General features: G+C 39.4%; 2 protein-coding genes across 9 annotated transcripts in view; one reads left to right on the forward strand and one right to left on the reverse strand.

The window, feature by feature from the left end:
* Window positions 1-594, reverse strand: part of PATJ (PATJ crumbs cell polarity complex component) — a 210404-nt gene extending 209810 nt beyond the window's left edge. The window contains exon 1 of one of the 2 annotated variants that reach the window (XM_043552634.1): window positions 471-594. The gene's annotated coding sequence lies outside the window, so the exon portion shown is untranslated. The remainder of the gene's footprint in view (window positions 1-470) is intronic. The other variant, XM_037906549.2, reaches the window with a different exon arrangement.
* Window positions 568-17519, forward strand: part of TM2D1 (TM2 domain containing 1) — a 38601-nt gene continuing 21649 nt past the window's right edge. For 2 of the 7 annotated variants that reach the window (XR_006292608.1, XR_006292609.1), the window contains exons 1-4: window positions 742-1061; window positions 2409-2482; window positions 5475-5583; window positions 9856-9947. Coding sequence is in view for 4 of the 7 variants with exons in the window: in XM_037906039.2 (XP_037761967.1) it covers window positions 898-1061; window positions 2409-2482; window positions 5475-5583; window positions 9856-9947 (439 nt within the window). In the remaining 3 variants the exon portion in view is untranslated. Of the gene's footprint in view, window positions 1062-2408; window positions 2483-5474; window positions 5584-9855; window positions 9948-17519 lie in introns of all 7 variants that reach the window. The other 5 variants (XM_037906039.2, XR_005226380.2, XM_037906041.2 and 2 more) reach the window with 5 other exon arrangements.

Below are 17519 nucleotides of genomic sequence, written 5' to 3' on the forward strand. Positions count from 1 at the left end.
CACATTGGTGGGGGGTTTTTTGTTTTTTATTTTTTGGCCTGCCCTCTGGTTGGTTGGTTTTCTTAACTTTCAGGGACTGGCTGCCTCTTCCCTGAATGCATCCGATGAAGTGAGCTGTAGCTCACGAAAGCTTATGCTCAAATAAATTTGTTAGTCTCTAAGGTGCCACTAGTACACCTTTTCTTCTTCCCTATGTATGTGATTTTCCCCCACCCACATATTTGTGTCTGAAATGCCCATTAAAAGGACGGAGAGAAAAACTCTCTGTTTGTAATTGAGGGGAACTCCATTTTATCTCTGCTAGTCCCTGGCCTGTTGTCAGCAGTGGATTCAAACCCACCTCCAGGGAGACTGCATCTAGAACACAGCACCTTGCCTCCTTGGCCAGCCTGACAGCTCATCCCTGGGGGAAGGAGGATGGAGTTAATCTCCCTCCTGTCCCCAGCCCCCTTCCTTCTCATTCTCCCTACCTTGTCCCCAGCCCTTTCTCCCTCTCCAGCCTCTCCTCTCCCTTGTTATTCTTCCTCTAGCCTTCTAAGCGCTTCTGCTCACTCGCCTGCCCATCCCTCCATGTTCCCACAATGCAAGGCGCTTGGGGGGAACAGCAGCCGAGCTTCCTAACCATAGAGAGGAGCGGACGCCCTGAGTGAGGGCACCCGAGCTTCCTATGCTTTAAATACAATGGGAACGCGGTGGCCATCTTGACTAGGGGCAGCCTGACTTCCACCGGTAGAGGAAACAGAGGCGGCTCGGCAACGGGCACCGCTTGCCTTCAGCGCCATTGACACTATACGGCAGCCATCTTTGATGTGGGCAAAGCACTCCGCCGCACACTGAGCCGTCCTTCCCCTGCGAGACAGCCTAGGCCTGAGGCCGCGGCGGCCGGGCTTGGTTTCCATGATGGTGGCCGCCCGGCCGAGGCGACGGCTCCTGCTGTTGAGGAGGCGTCAAGCAGCAGCGGCAGCCCGGTTGCTGGGCATCCTCTGGCTGGCGTGTGTCGCCGCGGAGGGCGTTGCCGGCGGGGAGCCTCCGCTCAAGTGCGACGAGCTGAGGCTGGGGCAATATCCTGAGTCTGGCTGGGGGTGCGGTGGGGGGCTCGGTTACCATGGTGACGCCTGGTCTCTCTCTCTCTCTCTCTCTCTCTCTCTCTCTCTGTGGCTGCCCCCGCCTGTGTCCCAGGGCCAGCCCCTGGTGCTCCTGTCAAAGGGAGTGTGACGAGGCTTGTTAGTCCCCCCCATCCCATGGGATGCCCCCCCCCCGGCTCTTCAGGCCACTCTGCGGCAACCGCAGCTGAGATCAGCCCCCATACTGGGTGTGGGGACAGAGCAAGGGGTGCAAGATCTTTGCCTGGGATGGTCTGCGTGTCTCTTCTCCCTCACCCCCCCCCCCCATTAGTAGGGAAATTTCAGAGGCTCTCGATGGTGACAGTAGCTCAGGAGAGTGATTGAGCTGGTTAATGGGGAAGGGAGGGATTCTTTCCTGGGGTTTGGGGGGCTTTTGGGGGGGGGGGGTCTCCCTTCGGTTTTGTTAGTGTTAAAATCACCCGGGGTGATGGTTTTGCAGGACATAATTCATTTCCAAAATTTGAGAGGAGAGGGATCAGCCTGTAGTTTTGAATCTGCAGGCTGCAGTCAGTAGAAATATGGGGGTGACATATTCCTGTTGGGAAGCTATTGACTGTTTAAAGGGGGGGTGTGTGTCACATCTGGCTCTCACCCTCTCCCTCCAGTAAGGTAATTGTTGATAGTTTTTTGACAATTGCTGACATTAATGAAGGTCAAAAGTGGAAGGTAAGCAAGGAAAAGTTGACTTCCTATCCTGCTTTATTTGGCCCTTGGAGTTCAGTCTTTGGTAACATAAGTAGGAAGTTTTACAATTCAGTCCCTGTTCAGGATTAGTCTGGTGTAGATGTGTAACAGTTTATGATTTTCAAACGATCACTTTACATTCTGTTGGGTGGTGTTGGTAGATGGAACCTGTTTTTAACCAAATACTTGACAGCAAATCAGTCATGAGTTGATAGACTACTGGTGTGCATTGACACTCATCCTAAAAAATAAGGAAATAAAAGCTGGTTTTGAGGTGCTTCCCTTTTTTAATAGAGAAGTTTTTTTTATTCCTCTTATAAGAGTTAACAACTTATATTTCCCTCAGGTGTTATTGGTAACAGCACTCAATTGTGCAGCCTAGGGCCGTGTGTTTCTGTATTATAGCAAAGCAACAGCTCTGCTATAGTTAAGATTGAGAGTAGTTTACTGTTTATTTTCAGTGCTGTATGAGACTAGGGGAAGGAAAACTGACTGAACTGAGAGCTCTCAAATCCTAGGTGAGTGAACAGGGTGTAGTACATTGAGTTACAGAACAGTTAGAGTTTAGTACAAAAAATGGTTTTCCTTAATTATTTGAACATATATTTGTGAAGATCCCAAAATAGACAATAGCACACAAGAACCACTGAATTGTACAAATCACACAGCATACGGTAAGGCTTTCAGAAGTCTCATATACATTCTGATCAAAGGAATTTATCAAGGAACATGTTCAACTTGTGCCCTTGTAGACCTGCAACTTGGTTATTTTGAAATGTAATACAATACTGTTACTGAATTCATTTTGTATGCAGTTCCATTGAAAGTATAGAGAACCTGTATGGGTTTATTTTGTTTTAAGTAGTGTTAAATAAAATGCTTAAAACACTGGCAGAAATCAGCAGAGCCAAGTCCAGTAGTTTGTTTAGTGTTTGGGTTGGTTTGTTTTTTTGGGGTGTAGGAGTTGGTTGGTTTCTGTAGATCTCTTTGACTTGGGATGTATATTCTCTAGGTTTCTACCTTTTATAAAAATTAAAACAAATGACCCCTCCCCTTAGATCTAGTATATATTTACTAAAAGAACAAACTTCAAAATAGAACCACGTTGAAGACCTTCATGTTCTTCAGTTACGACTCCTTAAGGGAGCACTCGACTACAGGAGACTTTTGATGTTATTAAGCTATCTTTTTCTGGAGGTGACATATCTGTGTGTGTTGGAGTTAAATTACCTGGTACTCACCTGAGTATCTCCGGTAAAAATACTTAAATTAATCACTCATTTCACTTAGAATAGTGTTCATCTTGTCAGATGTTCTCAGACTGAGTGACATAGTGGACTCTGACAGTTATAGGTCTGGGCAAATAATGCAAAAAATGTTCTGGGAGCACTCAAATTTAAAACTGAATACACTTTGTCTGTGTTTGTACCCCTCTGGAATTCACTTTCCACAAATATTTGAGTGATGATTTTACTAACTCAGATGGCCACAGAAAGCTAATTTCAAGCTTACACTGTGGAGCATTCACAGATATAGTATTCAATATTGGGAGGGCGCGGAATTTCTCATTACAGCAGAGGGACAATTCTTGATCAGAGCCCTGGCATACAGGAAACAAACTGGCAATACAAAATTCTGCAAACCTGATTATCTTCTCTGCTCTGAAAGCTTCCATGCTCCATGTGCTCCTTCAAACCCTGCTCCTGATTATAAGAGTGAACAGAAACAATACTATATGGCTTGAGACCAGTCACAACTAACAAGCTATTGAATAATTTACAGCTAATTCAGAGTAAATTTGAACAACAGAGAAACTCCAGGAAGTTGTTGTAAGCTCAGACATTCGGTTAACAGAAAGAGGCTAAATTAATTCATCAAGTAAATTGTTCTTTATGTATTATTTGCTCAGCTCTAGGCAGTTTTAAGAAAATCCCAGACTATTTATGTGCTCCCTTTTTCTTCTAAACATCTGTTGTCTCTTCCTCCAGAGTAGCATCTCAATAAAAGTTAAATCCATATGTGGCCATATAATCTAATCACATTGGGGTTGCCAGAAGCTCCAGACCCTATTCTGAAATACCATTTTAGGCCCCACCAATCCTGTGAACACAGATGTTTAACTTCAAGTTTTTGAGTAATCCCACTGAGCTGCAGGATTGGAGCCTTAGTGATGTCAACATTTTGGATGATAATCTGGGGTTTTTACCATTTGAATAAATTACTGCCCTGTTCTTTAAGTAGATCAGAAAACCACCTTCAACCTCTTTGTCTCTTAAACAAAAATACAACTTTGTATCTATCTACCTACCTATGGTACTTATATGGCCCCCATCACCATAGTATCTGAGTGCCGTCCGATCTTTAATGTATTTATATTCATAACACCCATGTGAGATAGAGTAGTACTGTTATCTCCATTTTACTGAGGCATTGAGAGACTTAAGTGACTTGGCCACAGGATATTTGTGGCAGAGTAGGAATTGAACCTGACTTTCCCTCAGAGTGATGCCCGTTACACATTCATGCAGAACCAGAATGGGTATAACATAGCATTCAAAAGTCCACCTTTGCCTCAGATTCCACCTACCAGACTTGCCTAATAACTGAGTTTTTAGTCCCAGTCCAATTTCTAGTGGCAATCTCAGAAAAAAGACTACACTATCTTCTTGCCCCTGGGGGCTATTGTTTGTCAGGCTGACATAAGTTACAAGTACTGAAAGTCAGAATTAAAATAAAGGAAAAAGACATGAAATGTTGACCTGCTTAACGCCTGATTTCAGCATTAGAAAGTGGCAAGTTGTGAACTCAGGTGGGGTTCTGCAAACTTTAGGAAACATCACTTTTCTAATTCTTAACCTTAGCAGTTATTACTTAAAATAAGAGAAACAGTATTTCTCTCTAGTTTGATGAGGAGAAACTGGCCAAATAAAATGCACTCAAGCAATTAGAATGCTTTACCATAGAGAGAAATAATACTTAAGTTGGCTGTGCTGGTTTCTGCTATTCCCACGGTAAAAGGAAAACTTTAAGGATCTAGAAATTGTAACATTTAGGTGAGTCATCTGATTTGTGTGTTTGCTTAACATTTATCCTGGGGGGAAAATGAATGCAAGACAGGTTATAGTGTCTCTTTGAAAGACCCAGTCATCAGTCACACCCAGCAGTGTATTATATTGGGAATCTGCACTTCCATAGGTGCCGAGTTTCTAATCTGCCGGGGGGGTATCTGCCCAAGCCCTGCCCCACTCCACCCCTTCTCCCAAGGCCCCACCCTGCTTCTTCCCACCCCCGCTCCACCCCTTCCCCACCCAGTTCCGCCCCTTCCCCGAGCATGCTGCACCCTCACTCCCTCCCCTGCAGTGCCTCTGATGCTGAGAAACAGCTGATCCGTGGCAGGCAATAGGCACTGGGAGGGAGAGGGAGGTGCTGATCTGCAGGGCCCACTGATGGGCAGGAGGCGCTGGGGGGAGGGGGAGGTTCTGGGCTGCCACCATTTTTTCCCCGTCGGTGGTCCAGCCCCGGAGAACCCGTGGAGTCGGTGCATATGTGCACTTCAGTGCACAGGTAGAACTTATTTCTTTCACTCTGCATTTTTGGAATCTCAATGTGCACCGTGGTGCATGGCCTGTTATAGCTCAATTTAAATAATCTATATTGTGTCCTCAGTTCCATGTCATCCAGCACCAAATATTACTTGTAAGGATCACAGTGGCAATGAAAACAACTTTACTGGAAAGGAAGTTGGATTTTACAAACCTATTGCATGTCGTAATGTGTAAGTGAATTATTGTGCTTTGTAATATGTTTGCCTCAGTTTTTATGTTACTAATTTTAAATGGTGTAGCATGTGTTGGCAACAGGGAGGAGGGAAAAGGGAAAGATAGATGAATCTACTTCGTTTCAGTGTATTAGGTGAGAAGAATTAGTTATTAGAAACATTGTATCACAAATGTTAAGTTAATTAGCATGGAATTTGAGAGATGTTCTAACAAAGCTGTTAAATTGCTTAAAGGCAAAATATATAATTATGTAAGCAAATCTACCTCTGTGCTAGATTTTTTTTCTTTGATATTGCTTCTGAGGGTATATCTACACTGCAGCCAAAGGTGTGATTTGCAGATCTGGTAGGCATACCCATGCTAGATTTAATTTATCTAACACACTGTAAATAGCAGTGAAGACGCAGTAGCATGGGCTTCAGCACAATCTAGTAATGTAAGTACATACCCAAGGGTACCAAGCCAGCTTGTACAGCCCACTCTAAAGTACATGCGGCAGTGTCTTTACTGCTATTTTTAGCATCCCAAATAGATTAAAGCTAGTACAGGCATGCCTACCTGTGATGCAAATCACACCTTTGATTGCGGTGTAGACATAGCCTAAGCCTTTGGTTCTATTAATAGCTACTGTGCTGAACAATTGTCCTGAAACAGAAATGCTTCTTGTCATGGAAAACGTGAACTTTAGGAGGACTGAAATCTTGTTCCAGCAGTCCTAAATATCCATTTTACAGGAACCAATTCTCACCTCTTCTCTTGAGTGACTTGATGTCTACAAACACACATTTTTTCATTCCAAAGGGCCTGATAGTCAGATCTGTGAAGATGACTCAACTGACTTAGTTCTACGTACAGATTGTGAACAGTGCAGAGTGTTGTCTGGATTCTTTCTAAGCACTGCAATTATTATTTTTACTCTTCAGTATTGAACACTGATATGACAGTACACTTATCAATGTTCTTTGTTTCTCCTCTTTACTGGAATCCTGGAGGACTTTTCTTTATAAAGTTGGTCTTTTTTGTTGTGCAGCTGTAGAATCTTAGGAAATTGTAGCTCCAGCAATCCTAGCTGAATTTTGCCTACATCACTAGTGAGAAAGCCAGTTCCCTCTAATTTGATATACTTATTATTCATCAGTTTGCTTATCTCAGCCACCTTCTTGCAAAATGTTAGTGTAGTGTAGCTCAGTCCAGTTCCACCACTAATTTCTCTATACTTATTTTGCTGGACAGTCTAAACTCAACACACTGAAGGCCAGCATACTATTTCAGCAAGCCACAGTAAACTGCTTGCATAGTAAATTGTGACCACCACTTTCTATCAGAATTATTGCTCTCTGCCGCATCTGTGATGGAAGCCAGAGAACAAAATGAAATCTAGCCTAATGCGGTAGAATTTGCTCCCCTCCTCCCTAACTGGAATATAAAGCAATTCCTAGGGTTGCTTTCACCTTGTTAGATTTTTCTGAATTAATATTATTCCCAGTATTGTGCTTGTTAAATTTTTATTGGGTTCACAACTGGGAACTAAAAATTCAAGAAATGATATTGGAACAGTCCTCCTGTGCTACCTCTCGATTAGGCACTAAAAGCAGTATTCTTCCCATGATTACTTAAAAGAATTTCCCTGGCTTCACCATTCCCATGACTGTTTATACAGGAAAAGCAGGTTTTAGCTGAGTTATTTAAAACTCTTGTAAATTTCAGCTATGGCTACAGGCAGAGTTTTGCATTCACTCTTGAAAAATGTCACAAAGCCATGTAGTGTGCTGTCATTTCTAGGAAGGGTAAATTCCTTAATATTCCCAACTTTCATAGGTGCAACAAGTTGTCAAGTCTATATACAGGTAGTTATAATGAATATCTGCATAGTTAAAACCATTACCAGTCTTTTATAAGGCCATTTTTATCCCTTAAGTCATGGTAACATTATTCTGCACAGGTATCCTCATATTTGATACTACAACAGTAAACCTACCCATCACTCCAGGTGCTTTTCTGAGCTTTTCCAGTGCTTCATTTGAGCTTTGTTGGATAACTTGACTGTCCTCTACTAGAAAGAAGTGAACAGAATTTAAAACAAGAAAATTTTATTCATAAATAACTTTTTAAAGTGATGGAATTATCACATTGATATTTATATAACATTTGTCACTTTCAAACTGTGCAAACACCAGTGAGTTCTCTGAAGCAGTTAAGTATTGTTATACCTTAAATATGGGATGGTGGAGAATCAGAGGCTGTGCCTTGCTCAAGGCCACAATTTAGGACTTGTCTACATGGTGTTTTAGTCTGCACAAGATAGGTGTAAATTTAGTCCACACTAGCATGCTGTCCACTAACTGGCCCGTGTGACCTTGGTAGCATGCACTAAAAGTTCAGTAGTGTCTATTAATCTACATGAATGTGCACTAGGGAATTTTTAGTGCATGCCAGCAGAGTCCACACAGGCCAGTTAGTGCATGATATGCTAGTGGGCTAAAATTTTACTCCCCTCTGGTACAGACTAAAGCACCCTGTTGACAAACCCTAAGTAGCAGATCAATTATTAGAACTCAGAGCTAGAGTCTCAACAGTATGTCAGTCCACTAGATAAAGCTGTCTCTCTGTGTTGCTGTTGAATAAAGTGGATACAGCTGCTTCGTGTATGTATGTAAACAGGCATACTTTGAACAAGTGACTTCCACAGTATCTCAAAGAAAAGCCTGTGAATTCTGCATTAGAGTGTTCCATCAAGAAAGGTTGGGAGTCTTTCCTTGATTGCTCCCACATGAAATGATTGTTTCCAAATCCAGGAGCGCTCTAAACTGGCATAGCATGTTCCCCTCTGGATAATGTACGTAGGTCCTGCACATGCTTAACTTTAGGCACTGTGAGTTCTGTTAGTCAGTGGGATTACTTGGGAAATGGGAAACATAGGCATAAGTCTTTGGAGAACTGATAAAAGGCACTAGACGATCAAACCAAATGGTGTGATCTTTAAGAACAGCACTTGCTCATTATGAATGGGAGAGGATAACAGTTTTTTGAATGTGAAATAGGAGGGGAATGTGGATGTGGAAGGAGTAAAGATCTCAGTAGTGGGGTTAGTAAAGCCAGATAATAAGCAAAAATGTAAATATTTATTAAAGGTGTTTGCACCCCTTCTTGGCCACTGCCTTTGTGAAAATGAATATTTTATTCAAGTATGTATCTAAGACTTTATTTTGGCCACTTTCACTAATTGCTGACACTTGGCCATGCAAGTGTCAGAACAGTGAATTGTTGCATATTTTAAGGTTCTAATGACACTTGGTTCTGTTGCGCCTTTCCAAGGCTGGTTCTTTCCTAATGTGGAAATGGATGGCTCTGGGATTGTTAATAGGAATAGCATCTCTAGGTTCAGTGATTAGCACTAAGCTCACTTCAAAAGTGACTGAAAGTTATCAGTGGGCATGTCCACATCACTACAACAGTTAATACTAGGTAGCACTCTTTTTGGCAATCTCAGAAGAGAGTCCAGGGAGCCTTTCACTTCTGCTTGTGCCATATCTGTGTGAATAACTAAAGGACTTCCTCCATCTTTAGAGCTATCATTTTGACATCTTCTGCCATCAGTACATTTTTATTGCGGCCAACTTCTTTGTTCATTTGTGATGAATCTAAAAATAAATGTATCCTTATCTTAAATACTTGTCCTTTCTTATCTGACCCTTTCCTCATCCGAGGCTGCTCTCACAACTCTCACTAATGGGCCAGTGCTGACTTTTTCCCCAAATCTCATCCATGAATGCCTACCTTAGGTGACACCTCATCTAGCCCAGGACACTTCCTGTTTCACTGCTTGGCCCTGGAACTGACCCTGCCAAGCAAATTTGGTGCAGTTCTGGGGCTTTTCAATAAATTGTGCCCCAGAATACACAAGTGGATAGGAAATACTCTAGAAAGCTAGGATTGTGTCAACAGCTGGCTCATGTCTTGTTTGAACGAGAACGATAATCCAGCTTAAGAAAAAGGATGGAAGTTCTGCTGGAGCCCAAGTACACTCCTGAGGTCCATGTTACAGTGGATGTCTACACAGATAATAGTATTATACTAATTTTTTTAATGTTGAATTATTGAAGACTATGTTAAAATTGTGTAAGCTAAACAACACAAGTCTTCTCTTTCATAAAGGGAGACTTAATAGGTATGTCATTTGACTGTCATTTTTAATTTAATTATTCAGAATATACACAACTTAATATCTTGTTTCAACCACAGTCATCTTTACTTGTGTCTTTTGGCAGAAATGGTTACTCATACAAAGTGGCAGTGGCTCTGTCTTTATTTCTTGGATGGTTGGGAGCAGATAGATTTTATCTTGGGTATCCTGCCTTAGGTGAGTTTTTTTTTCTTGTTTTGATTTTAAATAATAAAACGTTAATTCTATATGATTGCAGTTTACATGCATACTTATGTCTTAACTACTGACCTCTGATTCTCACTGTTTTCAAATCTACTAACTAGTGTACTTATTTCACTTTGAAAGCAAAGCCTTTTGCAATGAACTATGTCCATGTTTTAACTGTTTAGAATGGCTCTGTGGCCAAATCCCGCTGTGATTCAAGTGGACATAACTCCTCTTGAACTTGGTAGTGACAAAGGGGAGGTGCTGTAGTTCAGGGGATAGGGCATGTGATTGAGAGTCACCAAGCCTATGTTCTGTTCTCAGCTTTACTGCCCTTCTATTGTATGAATTTGCGCTAATTACTTAACCTTTCTGAGCCACACTCCCTCTGTTGTGGAATTGTTTGACATCTGTTGATGAGAAAATATATGTTATGGTTAAGCATTAATTATGGGAATTGAGCTTGCTTACCCCAGGACTGACTTTGGACAATGCTGTTGAGAGAAGCAATGTGGCTTCTGCTCTTTTGACCTTCATGATGGGGATCCCTGGGTAACAGTCCAAGTGCCTGTGACTAAAAAGGTGATCAGGGTAGTGTAATGATTTTAAGTTGTTTCAGTAAGTAATAGTCTCATTACAAAAATGTATACTGAGAAAATTTAGCTGTCAAAACCCAAGAAATATCAGTTGTTATAATAATAAATGTTCTTCAATTCTATGCAGTCACTTAAAAAAAGTAGGTCTGAAAAGTCGCAGTAAACATTCCAATAACAATCTTAACTGGTGCCTTATTTACTTTCACATAGTACAGGTCAACAATTTATACAACTTATAGCACGCTGTAGGAAATCAGTTATATAAAGGCTATGAATCAGTTACTGGTATTCTAAGTATTACATATTTTATATAGTAGAAGATATACTGTAGGAAGATGTGTGTAACAGAAATGGAGCTGCTCTGTAATTTATGAATATTGTTTATGCTGACTTGGTTGTTGGGATGTTTTCTGTGTGAATATATTGGTTGAGTTCAGTTGGGAGCTTGACGGAAAACCAGCAGAAAATAAAAGAATTGTTCAAGATAAACCACTTTCCCTCAATGCTCAAGGGCTGTTAAGAGACAGTGCTGCATAGGAAAAGGCCTGGGAACCAGAAGATCAAAAGACAGGGTTTAAAAGGAAGACTTTCACAAAGAGGGCAGTAGCTGTTGGGGAGCCATTGGGGAGAACAGACTGACGCACAGGACCTGCTGAGGAGTTGGAAGAATTTAGGCCATCAGGGGATATTAAGTCTTTGGGTAAGGTAGATGTGTTTGTAGGCTATTTTAAAATGCTTTGTTCCTACTGTTAAAATAAACAAATATTTTAATTTTAAGAAGGCTTTTTGTTCACTGGTTTCAGAGTAGCAGCCGTGTTAGTCTGTATTCGCAAAAAGAAAAGGAGTACTTGTGGCACCTTAGAGACTAACCGATTTATTTGAGCATAAGCTTTTTTGTTCACTGAATACCACTGGCCACAGAGTCCTGAAGGGAAGAACTGCAGGTGCCAAACCCAGTTGGACCTATTGGGAAAGCATGATTGATACACAGTTTGGGCCTTGGGCTGCAGCACCCTAAGAGCACAAGAACTGCAGAACTCCACCCTGGGAGACATATAGGCATGGGACCTGTTACCTGTAGGAGTGCACTCAGGGACCAGGAAAGGCAAAAGTGCTGCTAGCCCTGTAACCATAATAATGTTTTATCTAAATACCCATTTTAAATTCAAAACGGTGCTGAGTGTCTGAATAATATAATTAATGTTCTGCAATTAGAATGTGTGTGTAATAGAACTTGCTATATATTCTTCGTAGTTCAATGCAAGTCAATTACTATACATTAGTGATGTGTGCGCTGAAATGAGCTAAATGTCTTCGTGGAACTTGAACAATATAATGCTATATAAGCTATGTCTTGAGGGTCAAAGTTAAGATGGAATATCTGGTGTGAATTTTCCCATGTCTACATTTAAGAGAATGTGTAAATTTCTACAATGTCTTAGCAGATCATTTCCTTAAATTTTATTGCGTAATTTGTATTAACAGTTCTGGATATGTAACTTTTTAAATTAATAACTGTAGTGATCTTCATTTTCAGGTAATATTTTCTATTTCAAAATACATTGTAATAATTCTCTTTATTTCTATGAAAATGTCTATTTGATTTTTGTGCTTTCTACTAAGATATTTAAATTCCCAACCAAAAAAGTTGCCACCTTTAGATGAAATTAGTTAAGATACTGATTTTAGAAAATCTGTTTTAAGAGTTTCACTCTTGCAGTCATTTCAGATTATTTTTAAATTACTTGTTTCTAACTTTTTTGAAGATATTGAAGGTGTTTATAGATTGCTTTCCACTGGTTTTGAAAATGAAGTACTAGAAACAACCTATAGATTTCTGGACATGTATCTAAACACGTATAGTGAGTGTGTCATATCTAAATCTGCATGACCAGAACATAATCTTACATGTACAAAAACAAGTAAACATGAACACATGAACAGAACATGGGATCTGATCCTGCAAACACTTACCACTCAGGATAGTGCTTACTATTGTTAATTCTGTTTGAAGCTATTGGCTTTAATAGGACTTCCCACAGTGATAAAAATTACCTCAGATAGTGTTTGTCAGATTTATCCATAGGATGAAGAAAATGATGATGGCTTTTTAAGGTACACATAAATCCTATTCTGCTAGAATTACCTTCACTATATTGTAAGAAACTCTCTGTTTAAGCTTCATTAGTTTCTCAGTATGTTACAAACAGTTGCCTTTTTTGTATAACTCTAGATTGCATGATGTAATGGACTGGTGCAGCTAAGTACACTAGTAGTGCCTCAAGTGGGAGCTTTGAGTTTCTGCCTTCTCCCTGTTCTTATGGGTAATTCTGTGTTAACCCGTGTGGCCTTTTTTTCTGACATGTAATAATTTGCACATTTTTATTTTGCACATTTATATTTACATAAAAAGATTAGATCTGCTAAGATCCCTTTTTTTTTTAGAGGCAATTGATAACTCTAGATGCCCATTTTCTGTAAAACCAATGTTCCAAAATTCAAATATTTTCTTATTTTATCAGTTGGACTTAGAATAAGGATGTGCATTACTTTTAGTGCAGATGTCTGAAAATTTTGCTTTGAATTCTTATATGTATTACACTTAAATTACCAATTGGACCTGAAATATAATTCACAGATATTAGCCACAATTAAAAGATTTGCAAGTTAAGCTCTTATAAAGCTTGGAAGCTGTTCCCCTGTGAAAGGATGGAGAGGAGTGAAGCAAAAAGAATACTGGTAACTAATCACACAACTTCTTGTAGAGAATTCTTGTGCTTTGTCAAACAAGGTACCTCTTAAATATTAAATGATCTGAATTCCTGCAAATTACGTTTAGGAGCTGACTTGCAAAGCAGCAGATTACCTTAAGAATTAGTTGTTGTTTTTCTACTTTTACCACCATATATATTGTTGTTGAATTCATATTTTGAAAACTGTCATTCATAGACTATCCTTATGTGAAACTGTATAGTGCTTACTACTTTGTAAATGTATTTATGTGGCACATTGCCTTTAAAGACAAGATACACACATTTTGCTCTGCATGATACTTTTAAAGCTAGAGCACACATCGATTTTCCTCATTGACCTTTCTACATACAACAGATCCCATTTTTTAACAAGATGGTATAAATCCTGACAATACAAAGGCAGACTATAAACCAGTTTTTCTTGCTTCAAGGAACTGTCAGAATAGGATGTCACAAAATAATAGTCTCCTGTTGTTAGATAAATAAAATGGCAAAGGCTTTCACTCTAAGGTATTTCCTCTTTAATTGAGTGAATTTAATTCTCATGAAGATATGGAGAAAGAAAGCATTAGCTTTAGCCGGGCATTGTGAAAGCTTCCCCATGCAGCTCTGCTGTTGCACCTTTCTTCTGAGCTGTAAGCCCCCTGCTATTTCCATCTTTGTTAGTCTGTTCTCAAGGGGGCCCATGGTGCCATATAGTACCAATTCGTGTTTTGTTTTTGTGAGACCACCAAACTCAGTCTCACTTGGGATTTAAATTAGGATTTGAACTTTACTTGTAAACCACCATATTTCCATTTGGCCATACAAACAAACAAGGCTTCAGGCTAAAATTGCATAAGCCTTCATTCTGAAACTTTATTCTTCTCTCCCCAAACATGAGAATAATTCCATTTAAGATGAGTATTAAGAAATCCAGACCTCTAACTTAACATTTTAGGTCTAAAACACAGTTTATTTTTTGGCAGTGAATAGCATTGACTACATCATTGTGAAGATCTAGTACAGAGTATACAACACTATACTGTCGAGACTTCTAAACATCTTGCAATCCTGCAACAATCCTTCATTTTTAATGAGCTATCAAAGGTTCTTTGCTCTTACCTCTGCAGGGGGAAAAAATTTTGAGTTAACGTGTTTAATTGCAGTGTAGAGGCTTCGGCTGGAGCCCGGGCTCTGGGGTTCTGCAAGCCTGAGTCATCTGGCACAGGCCAGCCGTGGGTTTTTAATTGCAGTGTAGACATACCCGTTGAGGCCAAGAAGTTGTATGGATAGCAGAAACATCTCAAGTTTTGTAAGGAAAGCAGGGTGGATTTGATTTAAATCATTATTTTAAAAGACTCGATTTAATCATCGATTTCTACATAAAAGTGCATTCTTGTTGGTTGTTATAACCGTAATACATATTCTTCCCAACTCAGAGATAGATGTAGGTTTCATTTTTAGAAGGAACACACTATACATTTTTAAAGTGATTTATTTTGAAAACTTTTCAGATTAGTTTTACAGCTATATCAGAAAATGAATGATTGCTTGGTCATTTCATTTACCAAAGGTAATTGAAGCAGATTGTTCATCTCCCAGTGACTTCAAAATATCTCCAATTCAACAGGTTAATCATTTAATATTTGGAGGATTTTCTTGCCATGTTGTATTAGGAGGACATCACCACCAGACAGACATTTAAATTGTTTTATTTAACTAAAACAAGGTTATGTATTCTGGATTTTTTTCTTCAACGGCAAAGATATAATATTTTAACAAAACAAGCATATGAATTTTTGAATTTAGTTAAACATTCAAGTTTTTTAAAATCAGGTTTGTTTTGTTTTTAACTAAAATAATAAAATGAAATATTTAAAAACAAAAATTAAATCGACGGTCAGCCAGGTCAACATGAGAAACTTAAAACATTGACTTCTGCAGCTAACCGCATCATCTTCACCTTCATTTTCCTGTTTGTTCATAATCTGGAAAAGAAAAACAAGCTTTCCTGCTTTTTCAGGTCCCAAACGATTTCTCAGTTTGGACTGAATTAGTCCAAAGGAAGAGAAATATTCTTTCTACACAAGAAGAAGAATCTACTGCTGTTAAAAGTGAGATTATCACTTCAACAGTCTCTGGATCCAAGTGCTTGTGTAACTTCCACCAGTTCACTGGTGTCACTTTCTTTAAAACATCATCAGCAAACATATATTTCTTGAATGGTTCTTATTCCCAAACTAGGTCTCTTCTAGTGAGAGAATGGTATGGTAGATCTCAAATCAATGAAGGCTACACTCAGAGACCTGAAGACTTCTGGAATATGCTGCTCAAACAGTTTCACTTTTGTTTCTACTGCCTGTCCCTCCCTTCTCACATTTATCTCCAGACTTCTTCTCCTTGTCCAGATCTATTCCGCCCCAACAATCTTCTATTCATTGAACTTTTTGAAACTTTGCACTTTTAGAGAGAGGTAAGGGATTAACTCTGTGTACACAAATTTGCAGAGGGACAATAGGGTTGAGGTCTGTTATTTCTCTCCTTTATATATTATTTATTTAAAAACATTTTTGCTGTTAACAAGCATGTTATCTCTGAAGACACAAATCCACAGTTTGAGAACTGCAAAACTAAGCATCTCTGATGCTATCTTCTAGACTGGGTAGATAGAAAGATTAACCTAAATAATCTATACAGAAGCCCTTTGAACCCCATAAAATTGGATCCCTAATCCATGAACTATTGGAACTTATTTACAAAACTTTTCTTAAACATTACATGAATATATTGTTTTATACTATAGAATTAGAATTTATAATCCCTATTCCATGATGAGATATCTTTGAGCTATAACGTATCTTTATCTTTAGATAGGTTTTTTCCTCAAAAAGCATTTTATAAAAAAATCAGATTTAAATTAAAAAAATCTTTTTTTTTTTTAAATCATTTATTTTTATCCACCCTGAAGGAAAGTAAATCTTTATGCTTTAGCCAACCTCTAACCAACTGGGTTAGGAAGAGACTTTCTCTGTAGGGCATCTTGCACCTTTTTCTGAATAAGCTGGTGTTATACACTGTTGGGCTACTGGACTAGTCTGATCATGTATGGCAATTCCTATGTTCTACAGGTGCTTTGCTTACAAGATGTTCTGAAACTCAGAGCACTTTCACATGCTCTTATCTCTTGCAATATGTGGATTAAAAAAATTAATTTACAGCTACAAATAAGTAACACTATTCACTTGTAAAGGAAAGTGTAGTCGTGTTTCAGTCTTAGATTTCTTTTTAGACTCCAGCTAAAATACTTTCTCCTCTTCAGCACATTAGTACGATCCATATTAAATCTACACTTGCAATTTGAGAGGTGGGACAACAGGCCCAGCCAGAAACTGCTGCTCAGGCCCCAGCGAGGTTTGCATTTGCGACCCTTGGTTTACAAGACCAATGCTCTAACCCCTGAGCTATGGAGCCAGGTCCTTGGTGCCCTCAGCACGGGTTGAAGGTTGATTCCAGTAGACGCATGGCTGGCATTGCATATCTTCCAAGAGCCTTGAGCATCTTGCATTATCCAGAAGGGCAATAATCCCCAAAATTTCTCAGGTTCACAAAAATTCAGTTACCCTTGTGCTTTATGGTAGTTATTTTTTAAAAAGGTAATTGAGGATTTTTAGCTCCAAAGGCATCCACCCTAATTTTTCTGATATTTTTTCCTCACTTAGGATGGATTTAACTGCAAGATCCCAGACTTTTTTACTGTAGTAATCAAAGGCTCAAACCCTTAAAGCATCAAGACCTATAGCCACGGTAGTTGTTCCTATAGAGAGTCTGAAGTTTGATTAGTGAATGGATTGTTGCAAAATTCTAACTCTTTACCAAGTGTCATTGTTGGTATTCAGAATAGTTTGAAGATGGCTGGGGGATGGGCATTGGGGTTGCAGCATTTTTTTTTAATATAAAATCAATACAGTGGCTTGCTTGTCAACGGTCAGTTTATTTGGGATCATCCATTCCCTGACAGAAGCAGAACTAAAGAGTAAATAGTGCTAAATATTTTGCAGAAATGTGGTGAAAATTACAAACACTCTTGCAGACAACTTCCCTCTGCTGTGTTTAGAGGGAGCATTGGTTCATCCAAACTACTGAATACAGATTAACAAGTTAGTTAGTTACATGGAAGACTGGTTTGGAGTGCCTCCCCCTAAACTTAAATAACCCACAATTTTTGTGATATA

This window comes from Chelonia mydas, chromosome 8 (assembly GCF_015237465.2).
Source record: "Chelonia mydas isolate rCheMyd1 chromosome 8, rCheMyd1.pri.v2, whole genome shotgun sequence".
Classification (NCBI taxonomy): domain Eukaryota; kingdom Metazoa; phylum Chordata; order Testudines; family Cheloniidae; genus Chelonia; species Chelonia mydas.